Consider the following 23,703-nt stretch of genomic DNA (forward strand, 5'->3'; position numbering starts at 1 on the left):
TCCTTCTGGGACAACAGCCATGCAGACCAGTATGATGCAGAGTGCGGCGTATGGTCTGAGCACTGACAGGTTGACCCTCCACCCCTTAAAAGACCTGCAGCAATGCTGGCAGTATTCATAGGTCTATTTTCCAAAGCCAACCTCTGGATATGACCCTGAGCAAGTGCACTCAACCTTCGTAAACTGGGCTGCAGGGCAGTATTGCAACATGATAACGACTGAATCTGAATCTGAAATTCGGGGGGAAAAAAAGACTTGAGAACAGTTTTTTTAGGATGAAAATATAAAACTCACATGTTCTCTTTATTTGCAGTATATAGATAGATGTTCACCACTGGAGATTTGGATAAAAGCACACAGAAAAAGCTCATGTATGTAGAATCTCAACACATGTCCGGAGATGAAAAACAAAACAAAAAAACGGATGTCAGATTACAATAGATAAAAAAAAACTATCCAAATTCTATAACGGCGTCTAAATGTAAATAGTCACATGTGTTTTAAGTCTGTGCCACATACCAACTGTCTGCAGTTGCTATTAACCTCTGTATTCTGTACACAGGATATTTTGTACAAAATATGAAATCTACCATTGAATAATAGTTATATAACATGAAATAAAAGTACATTATATGTACAGTATAAGATGAAGCCATTTAGTACAAGACATATACTAAATGACACTTCATTCTTTTCAAAGAAAAAAAAAAGCTTATTTAAAACGGAGAGCTCCAAAGAAGCCAATATTAAAGCCATTTCAAGAAAAACAACAGTCACCAGCGGGACACTCCTGCATGACAACATCACGTTCCTTTCATCAAATCCACTGTAATACCCAGCCTGGGAGGGGATGAGGTTAGTAGTAAAAGCCTTTGGTGATTGTTGTTCATCAAGACAAAAACATGGAGAGAACAGAACGTGACGGCAGTATTATTTACAATTTGCACATTCAGTTGAAAACACTGACAAGGAGGTTCTGCAGGCAAAGGAGGAATAACACAACAACAAAAAAGAACAAGCAAGCATCCAGAAGCAGATCAAACCGATTTTTAAAAGAACGAGCCCTGCAGGGTTGTACACTTGTTTTACTGAAAGGGGGACAGGGTGGGGTGATGGCCAGAGTGCAGGTCTGGGCAGAAGGGGTCAAACATCGCTACAAATCTAAAGCTCAATTGGACAGTGAGGGCAAAGAATGGAAAAGTCACAATGGGAGTTGACCTCCACGCACCAAAACTGACAGCATCACGGATTTCAATTCTTTACTAGTTTTTGATTTTTTCAGTTGTGTTTCTATTTTCTTTCAAGTTTCATCAGGAAGTGCTTCATTGTTAAAGTGGTTTGGGGTGACCACTACTGCTTCTCCTCTCTAGCTCATGACTACAAAATCCACGCTGTAGCTTCATCAAGGCATGTGCTGGAGTCCAAGCGGCTGGACGTGTGCCAAGGTGCAGACTTGAGCACATTTTGTTGTTGAAATGTTTTATGTCACCAATGTTACATTTTATTTTGGTTTATTAATGATGTGGCATTTTTAGCTCATGCTACTACTCGATTCTCGGTTGAGCAAATGTTCCCCTTAGACTATAAAAGGCACTGTGAAAAAGAAAGGCTTATGTTTGACCTCTTCAAACCAAACACACATTGCCTAAGAAGAAGTAGAACTCGAACAAGTCTTTTATAAATAAAAGGGTCTTGCTCGAGAAGAGTAGAAAAGGCGATTGCTGTCGGCACAGTTTCGGCCTGTTTTGTCTTCACTATACACGGTACAATCCCCAGGCAAGCAACAACACTCTCTGACCTCTGGTAAGCCTCACATGAATGACGGCGACTTGTACTGAATGCTAATGAACATGTTCGACGCACTCTTACAGGGCGCTGGATGTGAAAGGGCAACCAAAAATAAATCCCCACAATCCCCTCATGTAACTGGAGCAGCAAAGCGGGCTGGACTCATCCCAAGGACCAATCAATTGGACCGAACCACGAAATAACAAACAGTCTAACCAATGTTTGAGCTGCAGACACACACACTGCAACCTGTGTTAACTTATTGCCTACACAAATAAAAAGGGTCACTTACGAAAGAAAAGGTGCTAAATTAATGAGAGAAGTTGGCACCAAACTAGGCTCCTCCTGTGGAGCCTGACCCTCTGCCAGGCCAGCACTGTTTGATGATTATAACTGTTTTGTAACACTTTCAATCCATACACACGCGAGCGGGAGTCCCAGATGACCCTGTCCTGATTAACAGATCAATGAATCTTCACAGCTGATGGAAAATTAATTGAGAAGAACTAGCAAGCTCCAAACAGAACGGTTCCATAGAAAGGATGCGTGTTTAACTCTGAGTGGAGCTCCTAATATACTATGTAGGAAACAATATAAACATCTGTCTTGTTTAAATGTGGTGAGAAAAATAGCTTATATTAAATATATAGAAACAACTGACATTTTCTCACAAACTGATACTTTACTTTTTTCTCTTTTTTTTAATTCAACAGATGTAGTCCACTGTGAGGTTACGGTTGAGGGCTGATATTATTTGTAAAAGCACCTGACATATATAAAGAAGAGGCAAGAAGGAGAAGACGGCTCACACATAGAACAGAACACCTGAGAGAGATGACCAGAAGGGGGCGGCATTGCACCCTGAAAACACACACAAGTTGAGAGGACAGGAAGAGAGACAAAACGAGGGAGGAAAGAGAGATAACGACACTACAGTATCTCAGGGCCAGGATTCGGAGCACGGTGAATATTGTGGTCATGCAGCAAGACCGTCCAGAATCTCAGAAGTCTCTGCTGGACCAGGTGGGTGAAAGGGGAGGGACAGTAGAGAACATGCACCGCATGTCCCCAAAAACCTGGACCAGGCTTAGATTGGCGGTTTTTAGACATTGTCTGTGTCAGGAGGAGCTGGGACCGTTCAGTTGTGTGTTGTGCTGGACTGGGCTTAGATACCAGACTTCTTGGTGTTGTTGTGCTGGCCCCTGTGGGCCTGTGGTTCCTTTGCTGCTGCTGCTGGTTAATGGTGGATGAAGGGAGGTCTCTTAGTGGCCGTCGGTCGTAGTAATCATTTCATCTGCTCTCCTGTGTAACTCCAAGGCTGTGACAGTGCAGATGTCCTGGGGGAGTTCGGATTTCCTCCGCATCAACGGGCGCTCTCTACGCTGATCTTTTAGGCCCTAGACAGTGACACAATGGGACAGAGAAGGTTAAGTAACAAACCATACAAATACACCAAACCTTCTTCACAATCCTTTCTGTGCACGGTCTTAGGGGGCTTTCACACTTGAAAGTCGGCAACAGTACCCAAGGTCCCAACTAAGGACTACTTTTTTTAATCCCCTGTATTGATTTGATCCACTTATATTTGGTTTCACATTGCAGTTTTGCCAGCACACTAAAGAACTTTCCATGACATACCTACGTCTGTGTTTATCACCTACATGGGCTGCGTCCCCCTATACTGGACATTGATTGGTTTGTAGATGGGCTTGTGTCAGAATATATTATTCATGGCCAGAGTGAAGGCACTTTCTCTTCTTGAGTGTGTGTAACTTTACCTGAAATGGGCTCAAATGTTTTAGCTGTGGCTGGGTATAGAGCTGCAACGATTAATCGACGAATCGATTATTAATCGATTATTAAAATAATCGCCAACTATTTTGGAAATCGATTAATCGTTTTGAGTAATTTTTTAATAAAACATTTCCAAATTCTCTGATTTCAGCTCCTCAAATGTGAATATTTTCTGGTTTCTTTAATCCTATTATGACAGTAAACTGAAATATTTGTGTGTTTCGGACATAATACATTTAAGGACGTCAAATTTATCAACATTTTTCACCATTTTACGTACCAAAAAACAAATCGATTAATAATCGATTAATCGAGAAAATAATCGACGGATTAATCGATTATCAAAATAATCGTTAGTTGCAGCCCTAGCTGGGTATAAAAGTTCATTTTATCTTTGTGTCCAAACACACAAACAAAGTTTCGGATAAATGCATTCAGGCCTCGTGGATTCGATTTGAGCAGACACACGCACTATACGCTGAAAAACTAAAATACTTAATAGGCACCTCAGTGTTAGTCAGACCTAGGAACACAGTACTGTTGTGTGCAAACACGGATACACTTAGGAGAATTGTCTAATTTGGATGTCTGAGTGATGTGATAAAAAATAAATGTAACTTAAGCTGTTGGAAGGGTACATAGTAGTATTGTTTTTGTAAAAGTTGTACATGATCATACTACATTGACTTAAAAGCACAAGGGAGCTTCATCATGAACAAATCTTGAATTAAAAAGTACTTGCATATTAATTTACATAACTTGATAATTGATTGAGATTAATCCAGTGGATGAGTGTTGGCTGTAGCACAAATACATAAAGCTGATAGCATAGCTGTGTTTCTCCAAACTATAATAATTAGATTCCAGTGTCTTTGTGCCCTGCGACACACCTGCCCCACACAAAAGCACAGTGCTATACTAGAACGATACACTCACACTCTATTCCTGACCTGTGTGGCTTCCTCCGCTACCGTTTTCTTTAGCAAGTTGACATCGTCTAGCAGCGGCCCGTCTATCTCCATGTCCATCGGACTGCCTGAGCATATTGCCTCAACGAATACCAGGAACTGTACAGGGAGAAAAAAGGGCTAAGTCGAAAAGGTCCAAGAACCCATTTATATTTCATAGTTTGTGCGACATTCTTTCCGCTTTAATTTTTCTTTTCTTTAAAAAAAATCAACTTTAAGAATGTTTGTAATGGTGTAGTGGTTAGAGCGTCCTCCTAGAGGCTCAGTCCATATCACAGCAGACCCGGTTCAAATCTGCATGTCCTCCCCCATTTGCCCCATATCAACTCTGTCTTCTCAAAAAAAGAGTTTTCACATTCAGACTAATTATATGGTCAGACTAGAGTTATGGTACCTAAGACTATTTATTTCATAGAGGCATAGCTATCCTGAAATGCATCATCCTTGAGTATCATGTGTGCAGTATTATCTCCAGGTTAAAATCCTTCTGCTTACCTGTGGGTTTGACTTTGCGAGATTCTCAATTCTCAGCCATGCGTCCTCTCTCTCTTTCCATTTGGCTTTCTCTCTGTGACGGAAAATAACAGAGAAACTCATTAGAAACTGCATCAAAGGAAAGATTTACTTGCATACAGACAGACAGACGGACACACACACACACACACACACACACACACAGACAGACAGACAGACAGACAGACAGACAGACAGACAGACAGACAGACAGACAGACAGACAGACAGACAGACAGACAGACAGACAGACAGACAGACAGACAGACAGACAGACAGACAGACAGACAGACAGACAGACACACACACACAGACAGACAGACAGACAGACAGACAGACACACACCTAAAATCTGCTCTGTTCAAAGCATTTTGTGAGTTTGTGGTTACGTTAACGTTTCTGGTTTTCTTACCTGCTTAGTAATTTTTTTCGCCCAATCTCTAATAATGTTAATTTACAATGTTTTCTTTGACGTTTGTTATCAGTGGAACAAAGACCACAAGAGCTGTAAACTGGAGTATATGTCTGGCGTTTTGACTTACTTGCTTTTCTCTGCCCTAAATTGTTGGGTGCAGTCATCAAACAGCTTTTGGTTCATCTCCATGAAGAGTTTCAGAGCATTGTAGATCAACCCATGGATCGTCCTGCAGACGGACACATTTTACCATGGGGTCAATTGAATTATGTAGTCGGTATCATCACAGTAAAAGTCACACAGACAGAAGCACGGAGCAGGACAAAAGCCTGAGGTAACTGACTTGTTCCAGTGGGTCTTGGAGTTGCGGTAGAGGGCAGGGAACATGATGGGCAGGATCTTGGCGGCGTTGTCACTGATCAGACTCATGATGTACTCGTTGTTCCAGTAGTACAGAGCGCGTTCCGCCACCTAACATAAGCAAATTACATTAATAGGGTTACGAATTCAAAATGACCTCTACAAACTAAATACTAAATCAGATTATATGTAAACCGAGATCATGAGTCTCAGACCTGAAAGTGTGGGCTGGACACACACTTGGCCAACTGTCTGAAGAGGGGCTCCATGACTTTGACAAACTCCGAAGGCTCAATGACATCGAGGATCTCCTCCAGTTCATTGAGGAACATCACCTCTTTTGGACTGTGGGTCTTTGGCCAATACTTCAACAAAGCCATCACCGTCTGCACACAAAGGACAACAATCGTATTAAGGGAAGAGAAAGAGGTATGGACAGCTGACATCTGTCTCAAGCACTACAGGAGCAAGCTTTCAAAAAAAAGTTTATATAGAGATAAAGCAGAGAGCTATGTATATACTTGGTTTGTACATCATTGCATTTTTCGTCTGGGATTGAAAATAAAATTACATTTAGGCTGAGCAAGCAAATGGCCAGGTACTTGTTTTCTCTTTTTCTACATTTATTTTTTTACATTTATTTTTTTTAAACTTCAAATGTATTTCCTCTGCTCTTAACTGAGATTCTAAAATAATCCAACTAGGTTATCCTGAAGAAATGATTTGTCAAAATAAATTTGTTTTTATTAAAAAAAGAAATTGGTTTCTGAAAAAAAAAAATCACATTGCAATCAATCTTAGTTAGGAAATATCAAAAACTATACTTCGGCAACGGAGTCCTTGGAATTCATACAGGAATTAACTCCTCTTAAGCAGAAAGGATATTAAAGGATAATCCATTCTACAATATTAACAAAGAACAATAACAAATAAATCATATCTTACCGGTTCTGTGAGGGTGCTATCCTTCTCTAAGAACTGTACCACACAGTAGGCCAGCTAAAGAACAAAGACAACACAATGTCAGCACTTCGTTCTGACAAAACTGCAGTATTGTAGCAACAACACACAATATTTAAGTGACAAAAAGGGGTCGTTACCTGTGGGTGATATACACTAAGAGACTTGACTTTGTGTAAAGGCAGCAGAACTTTCAGCAGGAATATCTTGTGCTCTTCTTTCAATGGTAATGCAAATCCATTGATTATGCTGATAGGAGAAAGGTGGCCATTAGAAAAATAAGCTAGAGATTAGATGTACTTCTATGTGTATACCGCATACGTCGGTAAAGTCTCACAGGTGCACCTCTCGATAAGTCTCTTACCTGCCTAATATTTCCAGTAATTCTGCTATTCCATTATGATGTTCAGTCTCATAAATGAAGCTGAAAAATACGGTGAAGTAGTGGAGTGGTTAGTTTTGGTGCCACATTTAGTTTTTAATACACAGACAAAATACAGGTGACACTAATGTACCAAACTCAACAACTCACTCACCTATAAAATATGTTATTAATATGTTTCCTAATGTATGCTCGCAGGCCCAGGAACTTGCCATAGATGCGATGAAGAGTGGTCTTTAAAAAATCTCTTTCCCTGGGGTCTTCACTGTCAAACAGGTCTAAGAGCTGTGCACAGAGAAGGAGTTACTGAGACACATTGAGCAAACTAGAACGAGTACTAAATACAACAATGTATGGAAGAGAAAAATACACTCAGGAATAATGAAAAAGGCATACAAAGTGCTCACCTGCATTACATACTTCTGGTCAATATACTTTTTGGCTATGTTTGGTTGAAAGTCAGGTGACTCCAAGAACCGCAGGAAGAATTCATAGACGAGCTGTTGAAAGAAAAGCAGAGGTTAACAAAGCTGAATTGGGATTTATTTTCCTCTGTAAAAAGTGAATGAGTAAGACTGTGTCTCTGTGTACCTGCAGATGAGGCCATGCAGCCTCTAGCGTCGGCTCGTCCTCTTCTGGGTCAAACTCAGCCCCAGTGGGGTTAGATGATGGCGGCAACGCCCTGAACATATTCACAGCAAACTGGGGGGAGAAGAACAGAGACAGGACTGGTCAGGTCAGAAATCGACTGAAAATCTAACGTCAGTCGACACAAGGGATTCATGATACCATGTTTCAACTACCGACAGACATAACAAAATGCCTTCTAACTCAGGTATGCAAAGACTCAAAATTAAATAAGCCTTAAATATGAATAATTTACAAGCCAAACCAAAGTCTGGCAATTGGTGCCTTCTATAAATGATGGTGGATGGATTATAGACATAGTCTAGAGAAACTGAATGCACACGCTGAGAGCGGTAACTGAATGCACACACTGGGATTTTTGCACCAATTGCATTTTGACACTCAACAAGTGACTGAGTACCATGAGTGTGGAGTTTTAGTAAACACATTTCTTTTAGGCAGCAGTGAACACTGAAATACAATCCCTTTTTATATTAGCCTGGTCCAACCAGACCATCGTACTTCATTTCATTTGTACAGAAGGTCTGGAAGTGCTGTAATTGGCAAACGTTCACTCACTTGGAGGCGGGTGTCTGTCGAAGTTTAAAACTATTGGATCTGCCCAGTGCCACTCTGGATTAGCCAACCAATCGCATCACGTTTGGTCGTCACGTGTGTCATGAGCCGGCTTTTGGCGGTGCGTTCCAGTTGGACAGGGAACTCGGAAATTTCTGACTTCACTACATATTGTAGTCTATGAATCTACCGGTACCTGGCAACAGTAACTTGTTAGAGCCTAACGTTTAGTTATTTGGACGAGAAAGGCTTTAGGCGTCCATACTTTCGCGAGCAGATGCACTGGAACACAGACAGGTCGGAACTCGGAACTACCAAGTCGGAAATCTCCTTCTTCCGAGTATAAAGGAACGCAGCATTCAACTGAAACTGGAGCGCGACTTCGACGTCATCGTTCTCAGCCACTCGCTCTGTTCGCTGATTGGACGACTGTAGATTCTCCGGCGAAAGCTGGGAAATGCACTGTACACCCAGACTGACTACTGAAGGGAAAATGAAATTTGGCCGGAAGTAGGCGGGCGGGCGGAGCCAGGCTATTTTTATATGGCATTTAGTCCTATATTTGGCCGAGTGAGAAAATAACAGTTGCTATATTGCCATATCGTAGCAAATATTTGCTCTGGCTGTTTGTCTACTCTACTGCCAAATAACCCCAATAATTTAACTTTTGCTTTTAAAGCACATCCGACAGCTGAGATCATGAACCTGATGGGAGAATAGAAAAACTGTTGAGCCATAGTATATAATGTATTACTATTATGTCATTATGTTATAAACAACAAATGATGAATAACTCATTGTGGGAGTAGATTAAATACTGAAGAGGAAAACAAGTCTCTTTGTAACAGCTATGCCAAAATGGAATAAAACAGTGACACATTGGTTGTTATAATGTGTAGATCACATATAAATCCATGTAAATACAAACACTTGGAGAATTATGTTACATAGCCTCTGCATACGGGTTTATCTCCAAGTTTTAAAAACCACCTTAACTAAAACTTAACCCAAAATAGATTTCCAGACAGTACTTAACTTATTAAAATACTGTTTCAAAGTCTTCCCGTCCAAAAAATTAAATGATAAAGTGATGTGTTTTCTTTTGGAAAAGGAATGAATGAATTTGCATCGGTGGTTGAATATTCCCTCTTGTGGAAACATCCATCTATTTTCCCTCTTAGTCCTTTCTCCCTTTCAAGACAGAAGACTTAAGACAGTCCCTCCAGACAGTGCAGTCGAGCAGAGGTCAAAAACACACTGCCTCACTATAGTGTTTATATTATACTTAGCAGAAACCATTTCTTACTTCACCCCAGAGAATGGGACCAATGGAACAACCACTGACGTGTCAAAGGCTGGCCAAAATAATGTTCTAGAGCTCGTACATCGAGCAATCAAACATGATGTGAAAGAAAAAGAGATTATGGGGATACAGCCTTAACATAAGAATACACTCTTAATCACGATAGAGGAGTTAGTCATGTCAGCCTCTTTACTTTGATGATGAAAGTGGACTTCAAAGAGCCTTTGTCTTTCAGGGGTCACAGGGAAGGGGCAGCAAGGAATAAGACTATATCATTTTCATGCTGATTTGGCAGCTCTGTTGCATTTTCTGCTGCACTCATCAAATGAAGCCACGTCGAGGAGAACAGGGTTACATTTGCACCTTGATCATCTGCAGTTTACCATGCGGCATTGAGGCAGGGCTTTGATTAATATCAAAGGCTTTTTTAATTTGGCTTGAGAAAGCGAACCTGGCACTGACTGCACCATGAACACATCTAGGCCACAACCTCAGAGGAAGACACTTCTAATATACACAGTAATGAAAGCCATGGAAACCATAGGTCGAATTGTGTATTCACTTTTTTGGTTGTGTGTTTGTGTTCACTTCACTGATTTTGACAAAAAGTGATTTTGACAACAAGCATTCTCCAGAACCACTGACTCTACCTTTAATATCAAGACACTGAACCCTAAATTGCTCCTGATAGTTAGCCTGCCCTGCACCCTGCATAGTAGTTGCTGCTATCGGTGTATTAATGTGTGTGTGAATGTGTACAAAACACTGTAAAGCACTTGGGGTCTGTGAAAAACCAGGGAAAGTGCTATATAAGTCGAGTCCATTTACCAGTCCATTTAATATGGCTGAATAAACCCTTCTCTAGATGACCACTTTAGGAAAATACCAAAATATATGGATCCCTTGATGGTTGAGAAAAGTTAAAATCTTTGGGTTCAACCTGAGGTGAAGGATTTTCATGTGTTTCCTGTGACTCTGCAAGGAGCCAATAAATAAAGACTAAATATGTCTGAAGGCAGTAAATAGAGCCGGCAGTAGAAACCACAGTCCATTTCTTCCCATCGTACAGAAACGAAGCCCACAAGAAAAAAAAAAAGATCTAACGTCTTTGTAACAACTCACAAGCAGATCTTTTAAAACAAAAAATCTAAATGGAATATGAAAACAATAGTCAGTCAGACGGCACTTGTCTTTTACTGATATACAGCGGAGCATTATTCATAAGAAAATGAAAAATCCTTCTTACCCCAGTGGGAATAAATAACTCTGGAACATCTAACAGAGGAATTCATGTTTGGGAAAAGCTCCACGACCTATTGTACTGCTACACGGAGTCACAGACAGACAAGGGAATGTAACAATATGTTTTATTATGGAGCTAAATAAAATGGGATTATTACATAAAAAAGGCTTACACTAGCTGCAGAATAATGTCACTAGGTAGGTTAAGCCCATTCTATCCGTCGTTGGTAATTATGGCTCAATTTACACATTTTAATTAGGAGAGAAGACAATTCTCTAAGAAGGCCCAGATAAATTATTGAGACTGGAGAAAAAGACCATGATTTATTGGAATCATTACATCATCATAATGACTTGTGAATCAATTGTTCATTGTTTAAAAAGGCTGCGAGGAACTTTGCGTTTTTACCAAGGTATTAATGATCTTAATTATGATATAAAATATAACAGTTAAAATCAAGTCTTCTGCAAAATTAAAGATGTAAAAAGAAAATATAAAAACTGTGAAATTCTGAATCTCACATCAGCTCTAAGAATTCCATTGGTGGCAATGTCTTATCTAAAGTGAAACACCTACGTCGATTCAACGTCCATTCTGTATCAGCCAAGAAGAGGCCACATTTATGAAGGAAATGATATGCCACCATCTTTGTCCGGCCTTAAACATAAGCCATGCACTGCATGATAATATGGGGACACTTAATCTTACTGGGGTTGAATAATGGACAGTACTCAGATGAACTGACCATTTTAGTTCTCAAACTATTGGACCATTTGAATGTAATGACATTCTGTTGAGGATTGATAGCTCAAAACAAAATAATATCAGCGACAGTTGACTTTGTTTGATTTGAATTTCAATGAAGGTTTGATATGACTGACCATGTGAACCACCTCTGGGTAGATGGGTTCTGTGATGACGTTCCGGTTGTGGGTGATGTACTCCACCATTTCGCTCAGCGCCGCACGTTTCACCTCCTTCCATTTCAGATCGCTCAGCGGATCGGACACAAAATCAAAGAGGACGCAGCACTGCCGCAGCTTCTGGATGAACAGCTTCTCCTGCTCGGCGGGGGGGACATCTACCAGAGAGAGAGAAACACCAGGGAAAAGTGGAATCGACATGTCTGTCAGAGCATGTGTCAAGAGTTCGCTTTTTTTTTTTTTTTTTTATGGAAAAGTACAAGTACAAGAACAGATGTAAATCCTATACTTTCAAGATAGTAACACTGTATGTGGAATGTTGTCCCTCACACACTATTGGAGATGTCACAGAGGAACATCTTAGTATGACATTGTTTGAAAAATTAATCTGGTTGATCACATTTTATTAAGTAAAACACATGGCTAAAAGTGAAACAAAAGCCAGCTGCTTGACTTAATTCATCCCAAATTATACAACAACAAAACAATTCTAAAAGAAAAAGGTATATGTCAGGGATAAAAAGAAATCCATAGAAAATGCTAAAGTAGTGAGTTAATGTTGTTGTCAGTTGCATTGTTTGTTTTTCTACCCTCCCCCCCAATCGCCCTCTCTTGCAGCAATACATTTTAACAAAGCTTCAACGTTATTCAGGTTGAGCTGAAAACAGATGTCGTTTGACTTCATAGATCAATAATTCTGCCTGTCAAAGACTAAGTCACCACTCTATCAAGCAAAGGCTCAATCGTCCTCTAAGATACTGAGCCACACCTGTGTGTATAGTGATTAACTTGCTATTTAAAAATCATTACATGTTTTTTCAGCTACTGCACACACACTCACTGTCAATGAGCCAAGCTTCTTTCTGAGCCGGCATTCACACATTGTTAAGAGCAAACAAATCAGTGGTTAGCACATACACTCACCGGCCACTTTATTAGGTACAGCAGTTTGTTGTCTTGTTAACACAAACAACTTATCAGCAAATCACATGTCAGAAACTCAATGCATCTAGGCATGTAGACCTGGACGGGACAACTTATTGAGGTTGAAACCGAGCAACAGAATGGGGAAGAAAGGGGGTTTAAGTTACTTTGAACATGGCAATGTTGAGGGTGCCAGGAGGGCTGGTATGAGTATTTCAGAAACTGCTGATCTACTGGGATTTTCACTCTAAACCATCTCTAGGGTTTACAGAGAATGGTCCGAAAAAGAAAAAATATCCAGTGAGCGGCATTTGTGTGGACGTAAAATGCCTTGTTGAAGTCAGAGGTCAGTGGAGGATGGGCATACTAGTTCGAGATGATAGAAAGGCAGCAGTAACTCAAATAACCACTCGTTCCAACTAGGGTATGCAGAATACCATCTCTGAACGCAAAACACAACCAACCTTGAAGCAGATGGGCCACAGCAACAGAAGACCCCACCGGGTTCCACTCCTGTCAGCTAAAAACAGGAAAATGAGGCTACAATTCTCACAGGATCACCAATATTGGACAATAAAAGATTGAAAAATCTTGCCTGGTCTGATGAGTCTCGATTTCAGTTGCGACATTCAGATGGCAGGTTCAGAATTTGGCGTAAACAACATGAAAGTATGGATCCATCCTGCCGTGCACAATCAACCATGCCATGTTCAAAGTCACCTAAACCCCCTTTCTTCCCCATTCTGATGCTCGGTTTGACTTCAGTACATTGTCTTGACCACGTCTAAATGCATAAATGCATTAAATTGCTGCCATGTGATTGGCTGAAGAGCTTTTTGTTTTTATAAGCCATTGAACAGGTGTACCTAATAAAGTGGCCGGTGAGTGTATATCTCATCTACAATAATCTCACTCGACATGACATGCAATCAATCAAGCAAGCAATCAAATTAATGAACACTATAGAAAAAGAGAAATATTAAGACCAGTCAAATGTTGCACCAAATAGGTAAGCGTTCAACTGATGTTGAAATGTATTATAAATAGTATGTGTCTGTGCCAGAAGCTCAGAGCAAAGGAGCTAAGCAAAGAACCACTTTGATTCTGCACTCCTGAACCCTCTCCTCACAGGACCTGGGGGCTTTCCCAACCTGTACACTAAACTGTGTAAAGTGTAGGCCCATGTAGTGCATTATATTCAAGTGAAAGAACCTTAGAACTATGCTAAAACTTAGGGAACCATTGAAGGGATTTTAAAATAGATATGTGTCTGTGCTCTCCCCCTGGTTTTTGTCAGTCCTCCTCAGGCAGCCATAGTTGGTAAGATTCCAAAGCTAGAAAAAAGTACACTGAATCCAAAGAGAGGTCAGGTGCAATAGTGCTCATTCATTTATGTCTAACATGGGGATTAGAGACTTAAAGTCAACTCATACAACCCACTTATAGGGCAGCATTCATTTATTAGTAACAAACTGATTTATGATTCAGTCTTGTCTCCCCATTAACAATCAGCATGTGTACGGCACATCACCATGGTGACCACAGGAGAGGTAGGACTTTGGTAGGGGGGGGGGGGGGGGGTGCTGCTAATCAAAAGATGAATGCAAGCTGCTGCTGCTGTGGTTGTTACATTAGAATCGTATGCTACTGATTTGCTGTGCCCATCAACTGCGGCCAAGAGATGTGTCAGACAGAATCCTTGTCAAACATGAATAATAATAGCCAACACCAGTCAGTCCATTTCTAAAACACACCATCAAAACCAACATTAATAATCCAAATGTACACCCTGAAACAGAGTGTGTGAGCCGAGACAGTAAGCTGCGTAGTTTGTTGATACTTTTATAACTTTCGAAAGGTATTAAAGTCGTAGTTCCTTACTTTTTCCCCGTGGAAGCGAACAGCTGTTGTGCCGTTCCAAATCAGCTGTCATGTGCCATTGTAACCCTTGCAAGAGCTTTTCAATTCATCCCGGAACATGCATCTTTTCGGGGATTTATAAATCCATACAAAGGTCCAATATTGATAGTCTTTTGTGTCCATATTATATCCATTATTGACCGCGTATTCCCATGATGCAAGCAAGTCAGTGTTGATGATGGGCGATAGCAGCACTGCATTACGAACGTAAACAAACAGCTAAGGTAAGCTAACGTTAGCATTATGCCAAGCATTAGGCTACTTTTCATTCCAAAATCGCGCTAATGTTGTGTTATAGCAGTGGTTCTCAAAGTGCGGCCCGCGGGCCGAAGCATATCTGGCGGGCCGCGGGCATTGAATTATGAATTATTAACAAAAAAAAACAAAAAAAAGAATTACCGTACTTTCCGTACTATATGCCGCACTGGACAATAAGCCGCAGGTGTTATAATGTTTAATTACCATATGTAAGAGTTCGTGCACAGAGGGGATTGTCGGGAAAGAGATGGCTGCTTGAGGAAGCTCCCACATTTCAACAAACAAGTTGCATATTTGCATAACGTACGTAAGTGTTACCATTTTGTGCAATAGTAGCTATTAGGGATGGGCACGAGTGTTTTCGCTACTCGTGTGATCGCTTGCATTCCTCGAGGATCAATCGATTCTTCGTTAAACTTTTTTCTATTTTTAGGACGCAACGCATCTGTCTACAGAACAACGGTTGACCGCAATAAAGCGCTCAATGCTTATGTCAAACAGTCACAGTTGCCATATGATATTAAGGATTTATTTTCCACAAGTTTAAAACACATTTTCCTAACTGAAAGTAATTAAATAAGCGGGCCACAATTTAAACCGATCGAGTAGGTCTGCGGTGGAGAGAGAAAAAAGAGAGAGAAAAAAAGCATGGGCTGTAGTTGGCTAACATTCAAAATAGACATTTAAAATAAGAAGGGCAGCAAATACAATAAAATTATTGTCCTACAATTTAAACACATAGATAGGCTAAATAACTCACCAAAGCAGTAGAAGTAGTAGGCTAGTATATCCAAATGCTCACTCCTGTCCGTGACTAATTACCGCGACTAATTCCTCGTTAACGGAACGTTACACCGTCGGCTTTTGAATCTCAATCCTATATTCCATAATAAAGGCTTCTTAAATGTCGTTTGCTCGAATGTGCCCGAAGTCAGCCTGGCTTCTTTACGTGTCTTTCCAAGTTTTCCAGCACCGCATTCAGCTCCGCGGTGCTGTGGAGACCACACACTGGCTGCGCTGCACGGAGGTGGCAGTTATTTGCGGTTTCTGTTTGACACAACGCTTAGTTTATTTAACTTGGATCAAAATATTTAATTTTGTTAAACTTTATATCCGTTTTGTGCCGTTTTGTACACGTATATAACATTTTAAAATATGGGCGGCCCGCCGGCCGGCCTAAAGGCTACAAACACAAAAAAAAAAAAAAAACGATTTTCCTCATCCACCAATCGAGATCATTTGAAACGAGGAGTACTCGAGTACTCGATTACTAACGCCCATCCCCAGTAGCTACAGAATATATACTGTGCTGTGTAAATAACAGGGTCGAAAAACGGGGAAAAAGTCGCGGCTTGTAGGCCGAAAAGTACGGTATCATATTATATATTTTATTTTTTATTGAAACGCACGGAGGGGATGCGTCCCCCGTAACAGTACAAACAGTACAGGGGTCGAAACACTTAAATATCCCTCCTAATTGTTTGTATTCTTTCCCCACTTATTAAACTTGCGAAGTTCGGCTGGCCTCTGCCTCTCGTTGCAGACGGCTGGTCAGCCTCCCGCAGTGCAGCAGGCAGTGTAGTGGTCCCAATGTAAGTTGTTAGATAGTGAGCTTGTCAAGCCCAATACGATGCACTTTCTCACATTCAAGGTGAATTAGATTAGGTCAAGTGTCTAAGGATGGATGCTAACATTATCTGGTTTCTAACTCTTTTGCCTAAAGTTTAGCTAACAAACTAACGTTAGCTAGCTGCTGATAGCCATTGAACTATCTGCCTAGTTGACTGCTGATAGCCCACCCTGTTTATTTCCAATGTATAGTGTCATAATAGTTAACACTGCTGCTGCATCATGAGTAGTGAGTCCTACAAAAAAACACTCCAAAAGGTGATACGTTTTCAATGTGTAGAAAGTTTTGAACAATAAAGTAGAATAAATATTTGAATGCAATACAGAATGCCTCAGTGCCTTGATTTATATTCCATTAGATGTGTGTCAATGGGAGCGAGTTGTCTTTTCCTTAACATTTCCACCATAAATAAATACAGAAGACACAAATTACTGCATAAAAATTAACCAAAATGCACAAAATGAAGTGTTCGAACCTCAAATTTTTCTGGGGGACAACCCCGAGAACCCCGCTTTTAATGTGTGTTCCCCAATGTTGAAATGAGACCTAGCCCTTCATTTATTACTTTAAATGTGTTAATTACACAGTATTGGATGCTGACCAATACATGTAAACTGTAAAGACGCAAAGACGCTGGCCATTGAAATTATTTCAGTTTTATAATTTTTTTTCCTTCGGCGGCCCTCGGTCCAATGTTGGGTTCCTAAATTGGCCCTCAGCTATTAAAAGTTTGAGAACCCCTGTGTTATAGAGTTAAGAGGAACACATAATCTATTCTTCCTCCATCTCTCTCTCCCTACTGCGCTTGGTGCCGCTTTAGTTTGCCTCGCTCTGGTAACATCATGTAGCCTCCAGCTGATATCACCGGTTGTGCTTTGAAAGGTCAGCGGCAAACTAGGTCAAAGTTCAAATAATTCGATAATATATTTTAAATTAAAGTCTAATGTGTATTTTACAATTGTTGTATAACTTGTGTATCTAATCATTATTTGCTGACTAAATATGTTGGCGTTTGAGGTGCTTTTGCAAAACAAATATATATATATTTAAAAAAAAAAAAATAAAATAAAGACTAATATTCCGAATACTGAATTGAGCTCCGAATACTAATTTATCAAACGAATACTCGGATATTCAAATAATTCGGGCCAGCCCTAGAAACAATCCCAACATATGTAGGACAGTAATAAGAAATAAACTGGTACAGAAACATGTATGCACACTGATATGTGTTGATGCCATGGGTCAAATTACTGTAACCTCACATCACAGGCCAAACACACAGAGCTAACATTAAATACACAATAAATACAACTAGTGTCAGATTGAAGAACACATTTTTCTGTTCATACTCATCAAAAGAGGCAGAGCAATGAGAAGAAACTCAGATCCCAGAGAAGAGGTGTCCTTGGTTAATTTTGTTGTTCGGTAGCTAACAATTCTACAGGGTAATGTCTGTGTTTATTGACAGTATACACACCAACACCTCAATACCAATCATATGAACCTAAAAAGGAGATATTACCAATTTTGTATAGGTAGGTACTTTCTCATAACAAACAAATACATTTGCACATAGACAAATATTTGCATAAAATCACAAATGACTCGCATAAATTGCATATGCATCCAGACAGTTATTGTGTATATAATTGTACAATCTCCCTTTCAGCAAAAAAACACATTCAGCTTTTTTTAAACCATTTACTAGACATCATGTCCACAACAAATGTGCAGATGACTGACATGCAAACGTATACAGTAGCTGTATGGTTCCAATGCTGTGATGTCTATTGATTCATTTGCAGTATTTCCGCACACTCTTTTTTGAATATTGCATTTTATCATGTGGGGAACAGACACACATATCAGACTTGTTGATACCAGTGAAAAGTCTCATACAAATGTCTCTGCATTATATTTCCTCCTATAAAAACAAAGCAATCTTAAAAATCTACAACTTGGGTCTCATGAGGTGTCATACGACTTGTGGGTATTTCAGGCTTAAGGGGCTTGTTTGTCGGAACAAAGAGTCAAGCCAAGTGATTATGGAACATGTTTGATTCTATATTCAGATACACAGTGTAGAATAGTGACAAGTGTCTGAAGTAGCTTTTCAGTAACATCTTACTTGATTCCTTATATCCCAAGTGCTGGCCACAAACAGGATCTAATTGCCCACATAAAAAGGTCAAACAGCTGGTAATTTAACCCTGTGTTATCTATGGATACCACACCCGCGAAGAACCCTTATGGGGATCTGCTTGGTTTTAACACTTTGTTTATGTAAGGCACAGATGAATATATTATTCTTCTGTTCTGTCTTCCTTTCCAACAAGCCGCAGACTTATACTGTGAAGTTGCTACTACTCAGTGTAACTTTTCCACTGAAAACTTGTTACCATGCAAAAGTATATGTCCCTTTGACGGATCATTTTAGGTTAAATCCAGTAGTATCTGGAGGGTTGGTGTCTGTTACTAACATCTCATCAACCCCTGAGTGCCGAGAGGTCACCAGCTCCTCTTACACAACAGCACTAGGGTTTCTGAACAGGCCTGAAATATTAAGAGACCTGCTGTGCAACTGCCAACTTCACACACATGCCGCTCTGCGTGGATGGACACATAACCTTTACTCATCCAGAAGCTCCAGTGTGTGCACACAGGAGGAAACCGGACACAAATTGCCCCCAAAGAATATCAAACCCCACAATATCAATTGGTGAGTATAATGAATGAAAAGAAAAAGTGACAAATACTTATTTCTGTGTCAACCAAGACATGACCAACCAATGCAAATGAGAACAGGTGAGTAGGCTATACTGTGGCTGTAATTATCCCTATGCTTTTATGATGCCATTTCAACACCCTTACAAGTCACAGCAAGAGAACCCAACCTCTCGCTGATAGTAGCATGCTTGTGCAATAATAGGCTGCATGTTAAAAAGACACTGCTACATCTGTTTCAAGAGAACAAAGCAATGTATGAACAAAACAAACGTTAGCCTTGAATGTGTTTGACTTACTTTGCATTGATATAGAGTTAGTACTTGTGCTTGATGCACAAAACTTGCTTAAAGTCCGAGCTTAAAGTTTGTTCATTCTGTCAGTCAGAAGCCTGCAGAACACTCAGCAAAAACATGCAGAGCATTTCAACTTACACGTCTGTCAGCTGACATCGTATAACAATATTATACAACGCAATACAAATGCACACACAGACCGCAAGATTTGACCTCATTTCCTATGACATCGGCAGTCTTGATGGGGGAAGGGAGACTCAAAAGTAACACTCATTCTCACTCTATCGCTCTCGCTCCCTGACTGAAGCAAAGCAGTGCAATGTGTGGCCAAAACCCTTCCTTGTTGACATACAAACACAACATCAAGCTTCCTCTTCCAAAAATAACAATGCCAAGAACACAAGAGAACATATGCTCCGAGGATTTTGCACCAACTTTTAGAAAAAAAGGATTGTTTTCCTGCAAATATACAAATTGAGTTGCTGCAGTTGCTTATTGGCAAACACATTCTTGCCCATATCCCCTTGCAACAGACACACAGACACAGAACAGCAGAGGAGGCACATTTTTTTATCCTCACCTCTAAAATGCATGAGGGCAACAGGCTGGAAAGGCCCATTGGAGCTGGGTGCATCCAGAAGCATCCCACTGGCAGCACTAGTACATGCCAACATCAGTGAGCCGAGGCAGCAGACAGGGGAGAAGAGGGCAGCTAAGGCGAGGAGCCAGCCTCCATTTTAGCACGAACACTCGGAGCAGAAAATGAAGCTCCCCTGCTGCTGGAGGGAACCAGCTAGTTAGTGACGTCATAGCTCAATGTAGCCACCCGGTTGGCTGGCCGCGATCACGTGGCCAGGCTGTCAGAATAAATAAACATGTGGGAAGGGATTTGCTGGTGGGCTGAAGGGAAAGGGGTGGAACTGTTACTGTGATTGGAGTGAGAGCAGCCACATCTGTCAAGCGTTGTAAAGCACAAACTACAGATCTGCCATCAGTTTAGCCTGTTTTATTATTATTCAAATACAATAATAAGGCCAGAAAATACACATTCCTATCCCAACAGGTATATGCTGCAGTGATTAGGATCCGATTCAGTGACACTATACATTTCTCTTATAGTTTAACATCCAACTCCAAACCCAGAATAGCCCAACCAACAAAAACAATGACAGCACTCAAGTCAATACATTACAACATCAAAATACCCACCTGAAACCACAAGTGTAACAGGGCAGATTTAGACCGAATCTATGCAATTCAAAAAGCTACAATATTAAATAAGAACACTGTGCATCAACTTTAAGGTAAGGTTTGTACAAGACAAGAAAGAGACCGTCTGAAACTGTTTGATAAAATCTCTTTATATGGGTGTGAGTTTGTGCGTGACAGATTGCTCTGCAGGAGCGCAGCCTGAGCCCAGGTGTATGTGACAGAGAAACAGGAAGGCAGGAAGTCTCAATGTGAGCAACACAGGATGTGCATAATGTACCGAGCAGCACTCTGTCTGTCTCAGCAACACCACGGACACAATCCTGCACTGTAAAGCTGCACAGGAAAAGGGCAAGTCCAGAGTGACGCACACCAGTTAAATGCACTGAAAGCACAAATTAAGTGTAATTAAAGCACCTTCAAATCAAGACAAGAAAATGTCCCAATCAGGGTTGAGTCTTACTATTGTGCATCCATCACAATTCACAATGACAACAAATACTTCAACATTACCAACGACCAATGTAAAATCATGCAAATGCAGAATGAAAACTTGAGTTCAGAATTTGCAATTTGCAAAAGTTGCTGCACTATCACACAATTTGTTAGGGGTAAATGAGATACTACGGAACAAAAAGTTCAGAAGTATCTCACTTGTGGATTTGTTCAACTTTTTGTATGGGGTAAAATGTAAGTAAATGTCATGCTAGCTAACTCTTCAAAATATACATACAATCCAGGATCATTTATTTGTCTATTTTTTAAACCAAACCAATTCAAATTCTGGTTTGACTTGCTGCTACACTAGCTAGAAACGATAAAACTAAGCTACAATGTTAAAGAGTATCATGGCAACATATACATCCCCAGCGTAAAGATCTAGTCACGAAATACAATTCAGCAATGTGACTGAACCCCTAACATCAAGTCTGGTTGCTCCATATAAAATAATGGTGTAATTCAGCATGGCTTAATCTGAGTGTATAAAGGCCTCTTTCTTGCCATTGATTCTGTTCCCTAGTCATGGGTAGAGCTGCAACGATTAATCGAATAATCGATTAGTAATCGATTATTAAAATAATCGACAACTATTTTGATAATCGATTAATCGTTTTGAGACATTTTTTAATACAAAAATCCAAATTCTCTGTTTTCAGCTTCTCAAAGTGAATATTTTCTGGTTTCTTTAATCCTCTTATGACAGTAAACTGAAATATCTTTGTGTTTTGGACATAACAATACATTTGAGGACGTCAACATTTTTCACCATTTTATGACATTTAACGGGCCAAACCACTAATCGATTAATCGAGAAAATAATCGACAGATGAATCGATTATCAAAATAATCGTTAGTTGCAGCCCTAGTCATGGGGCAAACTCCCATCAGAAGATCTGTTGTTCCAACCAAGACTAGACGACGCCAAACACACCCACTTGTTACATATACAGTCAAAACGCTCCTTTGGCATATGCATCCGTCAGGCTTGATCTTTTTGCCGTCTCTGTGCTATTTCTTGCAGGGCAAAGAGACACAACGAGTGTGAGGCATTGTGCGTCAGCTCCTGAATTTGATTAAAAGTGTGCTCCCTTTTGTTATGAATAGCCCTTCTTGGATTCACTACAGTTGTATAATATAATCTTATAGCAGCGAGATTTCTCTAAATTCATCATTGATAGCAGATGGCCAGGATCAACTTCACAGTTGACTGAATCATTTACAGGTCTGCTGATCTTTAATGCCATGGTCTTCTGTAATATGCACTTCCAGGCTCAAATCTATCTGGAGAACCAGGCCAATCAACACAGCTAGAGGGTCTTACAACAGTAGCTTTACCTAAGGTTCCTGAAGCAGCTTCCCACAGTAGAAACACAGCCCCGTCAGTATCCATGATCAATCTAGCTCTACTGAAAGTTATCTATTCAAATGACAGATGCCATGTTTATTATGGCTCTGAATACATTTCACAAAAAGACGGAAATATCAAAAAGGGGGAGACAAGGGGGAGACAGTTCAAAATCTCAGGTAGAGCTTTAATTTGGGACAAAGCCAATACAAATGTTGTCCATGCAAAATGTCAACACCTGTGGCTGTGGGACTGTAAGCTGAATACACAATAGAAATTAGCATAAATACTTCAAAGTAAAGCCGTGGTGTATTACTGAGGAGCACTTTATTTAATTATATTCAAAAGTGAGAGTATACATTGACAGTAGTTGATGACAGTAGTTGACTGGGTTCGTCTGCCTTTTTGACTGTTTGTTTAAGTTAGAAATTTTGTTGTCAATACAATTCTAAACGTTATCATGCTAAGAATAGTAATGCTAGAATGACAAGCAGCAAATATGCTCTGCAGGTCAAGCAGATAATGTTCTCGCATTTGAGACACCATTTCATTCAAAAGTACTTAAACCTTTGCCTTTTTATTTTATTGGCTGTTTATTATTCTTAAAAGATATATATATATATAAAATAAATTGTATAAGAGCAGAGTAATGCCAGACCATTAGTAATAGGTAGTTATTTAGAGCTTCAACAGCCTGATCACAGCTAGTGAGTAATGTTTCTTTGGCTTTTGTATTGCGTTATGTGGCATGTTTGACCAGGGAAATCTCTCTCATGAGGTGTCTCGGTAGAGGAAACCTTTCCCTGAAACCTACCTTGCCCTTTTGCTTCCTGCTTTATGTATCTGCCAACAGTGTCATCAAATATGTATCAGGCATCAGCATGCTTAACCTGCAGCCTTATCCTTATACGGTCCTCATGAAACAGTTTAAGATTTGAAAATATTAAACTGATGTCCACATTTCAATGAGTAATTTTATTAGAACTAGATGCACAACTATGTGTGCCAATTACATGGAGATTCTAGTTCAACCAAAGGCTTA

General features: G+C 40.1%; 1 protein-coding gene across 3 annotated transcripts in view; it reads right to left on the minus strand.

Moving 5' to 3' along the window:
• Window positions 1–279: 279 nt before the first annotated feature.
• Window positions 280–23,703, minus strand: part of ppp2r5cb (protein phosphatase 2, regulatory subunit B', gamma b) — a 34,842-nt gene continuing 11,418 nt past the window's right edge. For 2 of the 3 annotated variants that reach the window (XM_080047666.1, XM_080047665.1), the window contains exons 4-16: window positions 11,810–12,009; window positions 7,771–7,881; window positions 7,587–7,679; window positions 7,334–7,464; window positions 7,162–7,221; window positions 6,938–7,046; window positions 6,783–6,836; window positions 6,053–6,223; window positions 5,821–5,948; window positions 5,605–5,706; window positions 5,046–5,118; window positions 4,533–4,649; window positions 280–3,185 (exon numbers count right to left, since the gene is read on the minus strand). In XM_080047666.1, coding sequence (XP_079903792.1) covers window positions 3,051–3,185; window positions 4,533–4,649; window positions 5,046–5,118; window positions 5,605–5,706; window positions 5,821–5,948; window positions 6,053–6,223; window positions 6,783–6,836; window positions 6,938–7,046; window positions 7,162–7,221; window positions 7,334–7,464; window positions 7,587–7,679; window positions 7,771–7,881; window positions 11,810–12,009 — 1,484 coding nt within the window. In that variant the 3' untranslated portion in view covers window positions 280–3,050. Of the gene's footprint in view, window positions 3,186–4,532; window positions 4,650–5,045; window positions 5,119–5,604; window positions 5,707–5,820; window positions 5,949–6,052; window positions 6,224–6,782; window positions 6,837–6,937; window positions 7,047–7,161; window positions 7,222–7,333; window positions 7,465–7,586; window positions 7,680–7,770; window positions 7,882–11,809; window positions 12,010–20,186; window positions 20,343–23,703 lie in introns of those variants that run through there. The other variant, XM_080047667.1, reaches the window with a different exon arrangement.

Source organism: Ammodytes marinus, assembly GCF_949987685.1.
Source record: "Ammodytes marinus genome assembly, chromosome: 19".
Classification (NCBI taxonomy): Eukaryota; Metazoa; Chordata; class Actinopteri; order Uranoscopiformes; family Ammodytidae; genus Ammodytes; species Ammodytes marinus.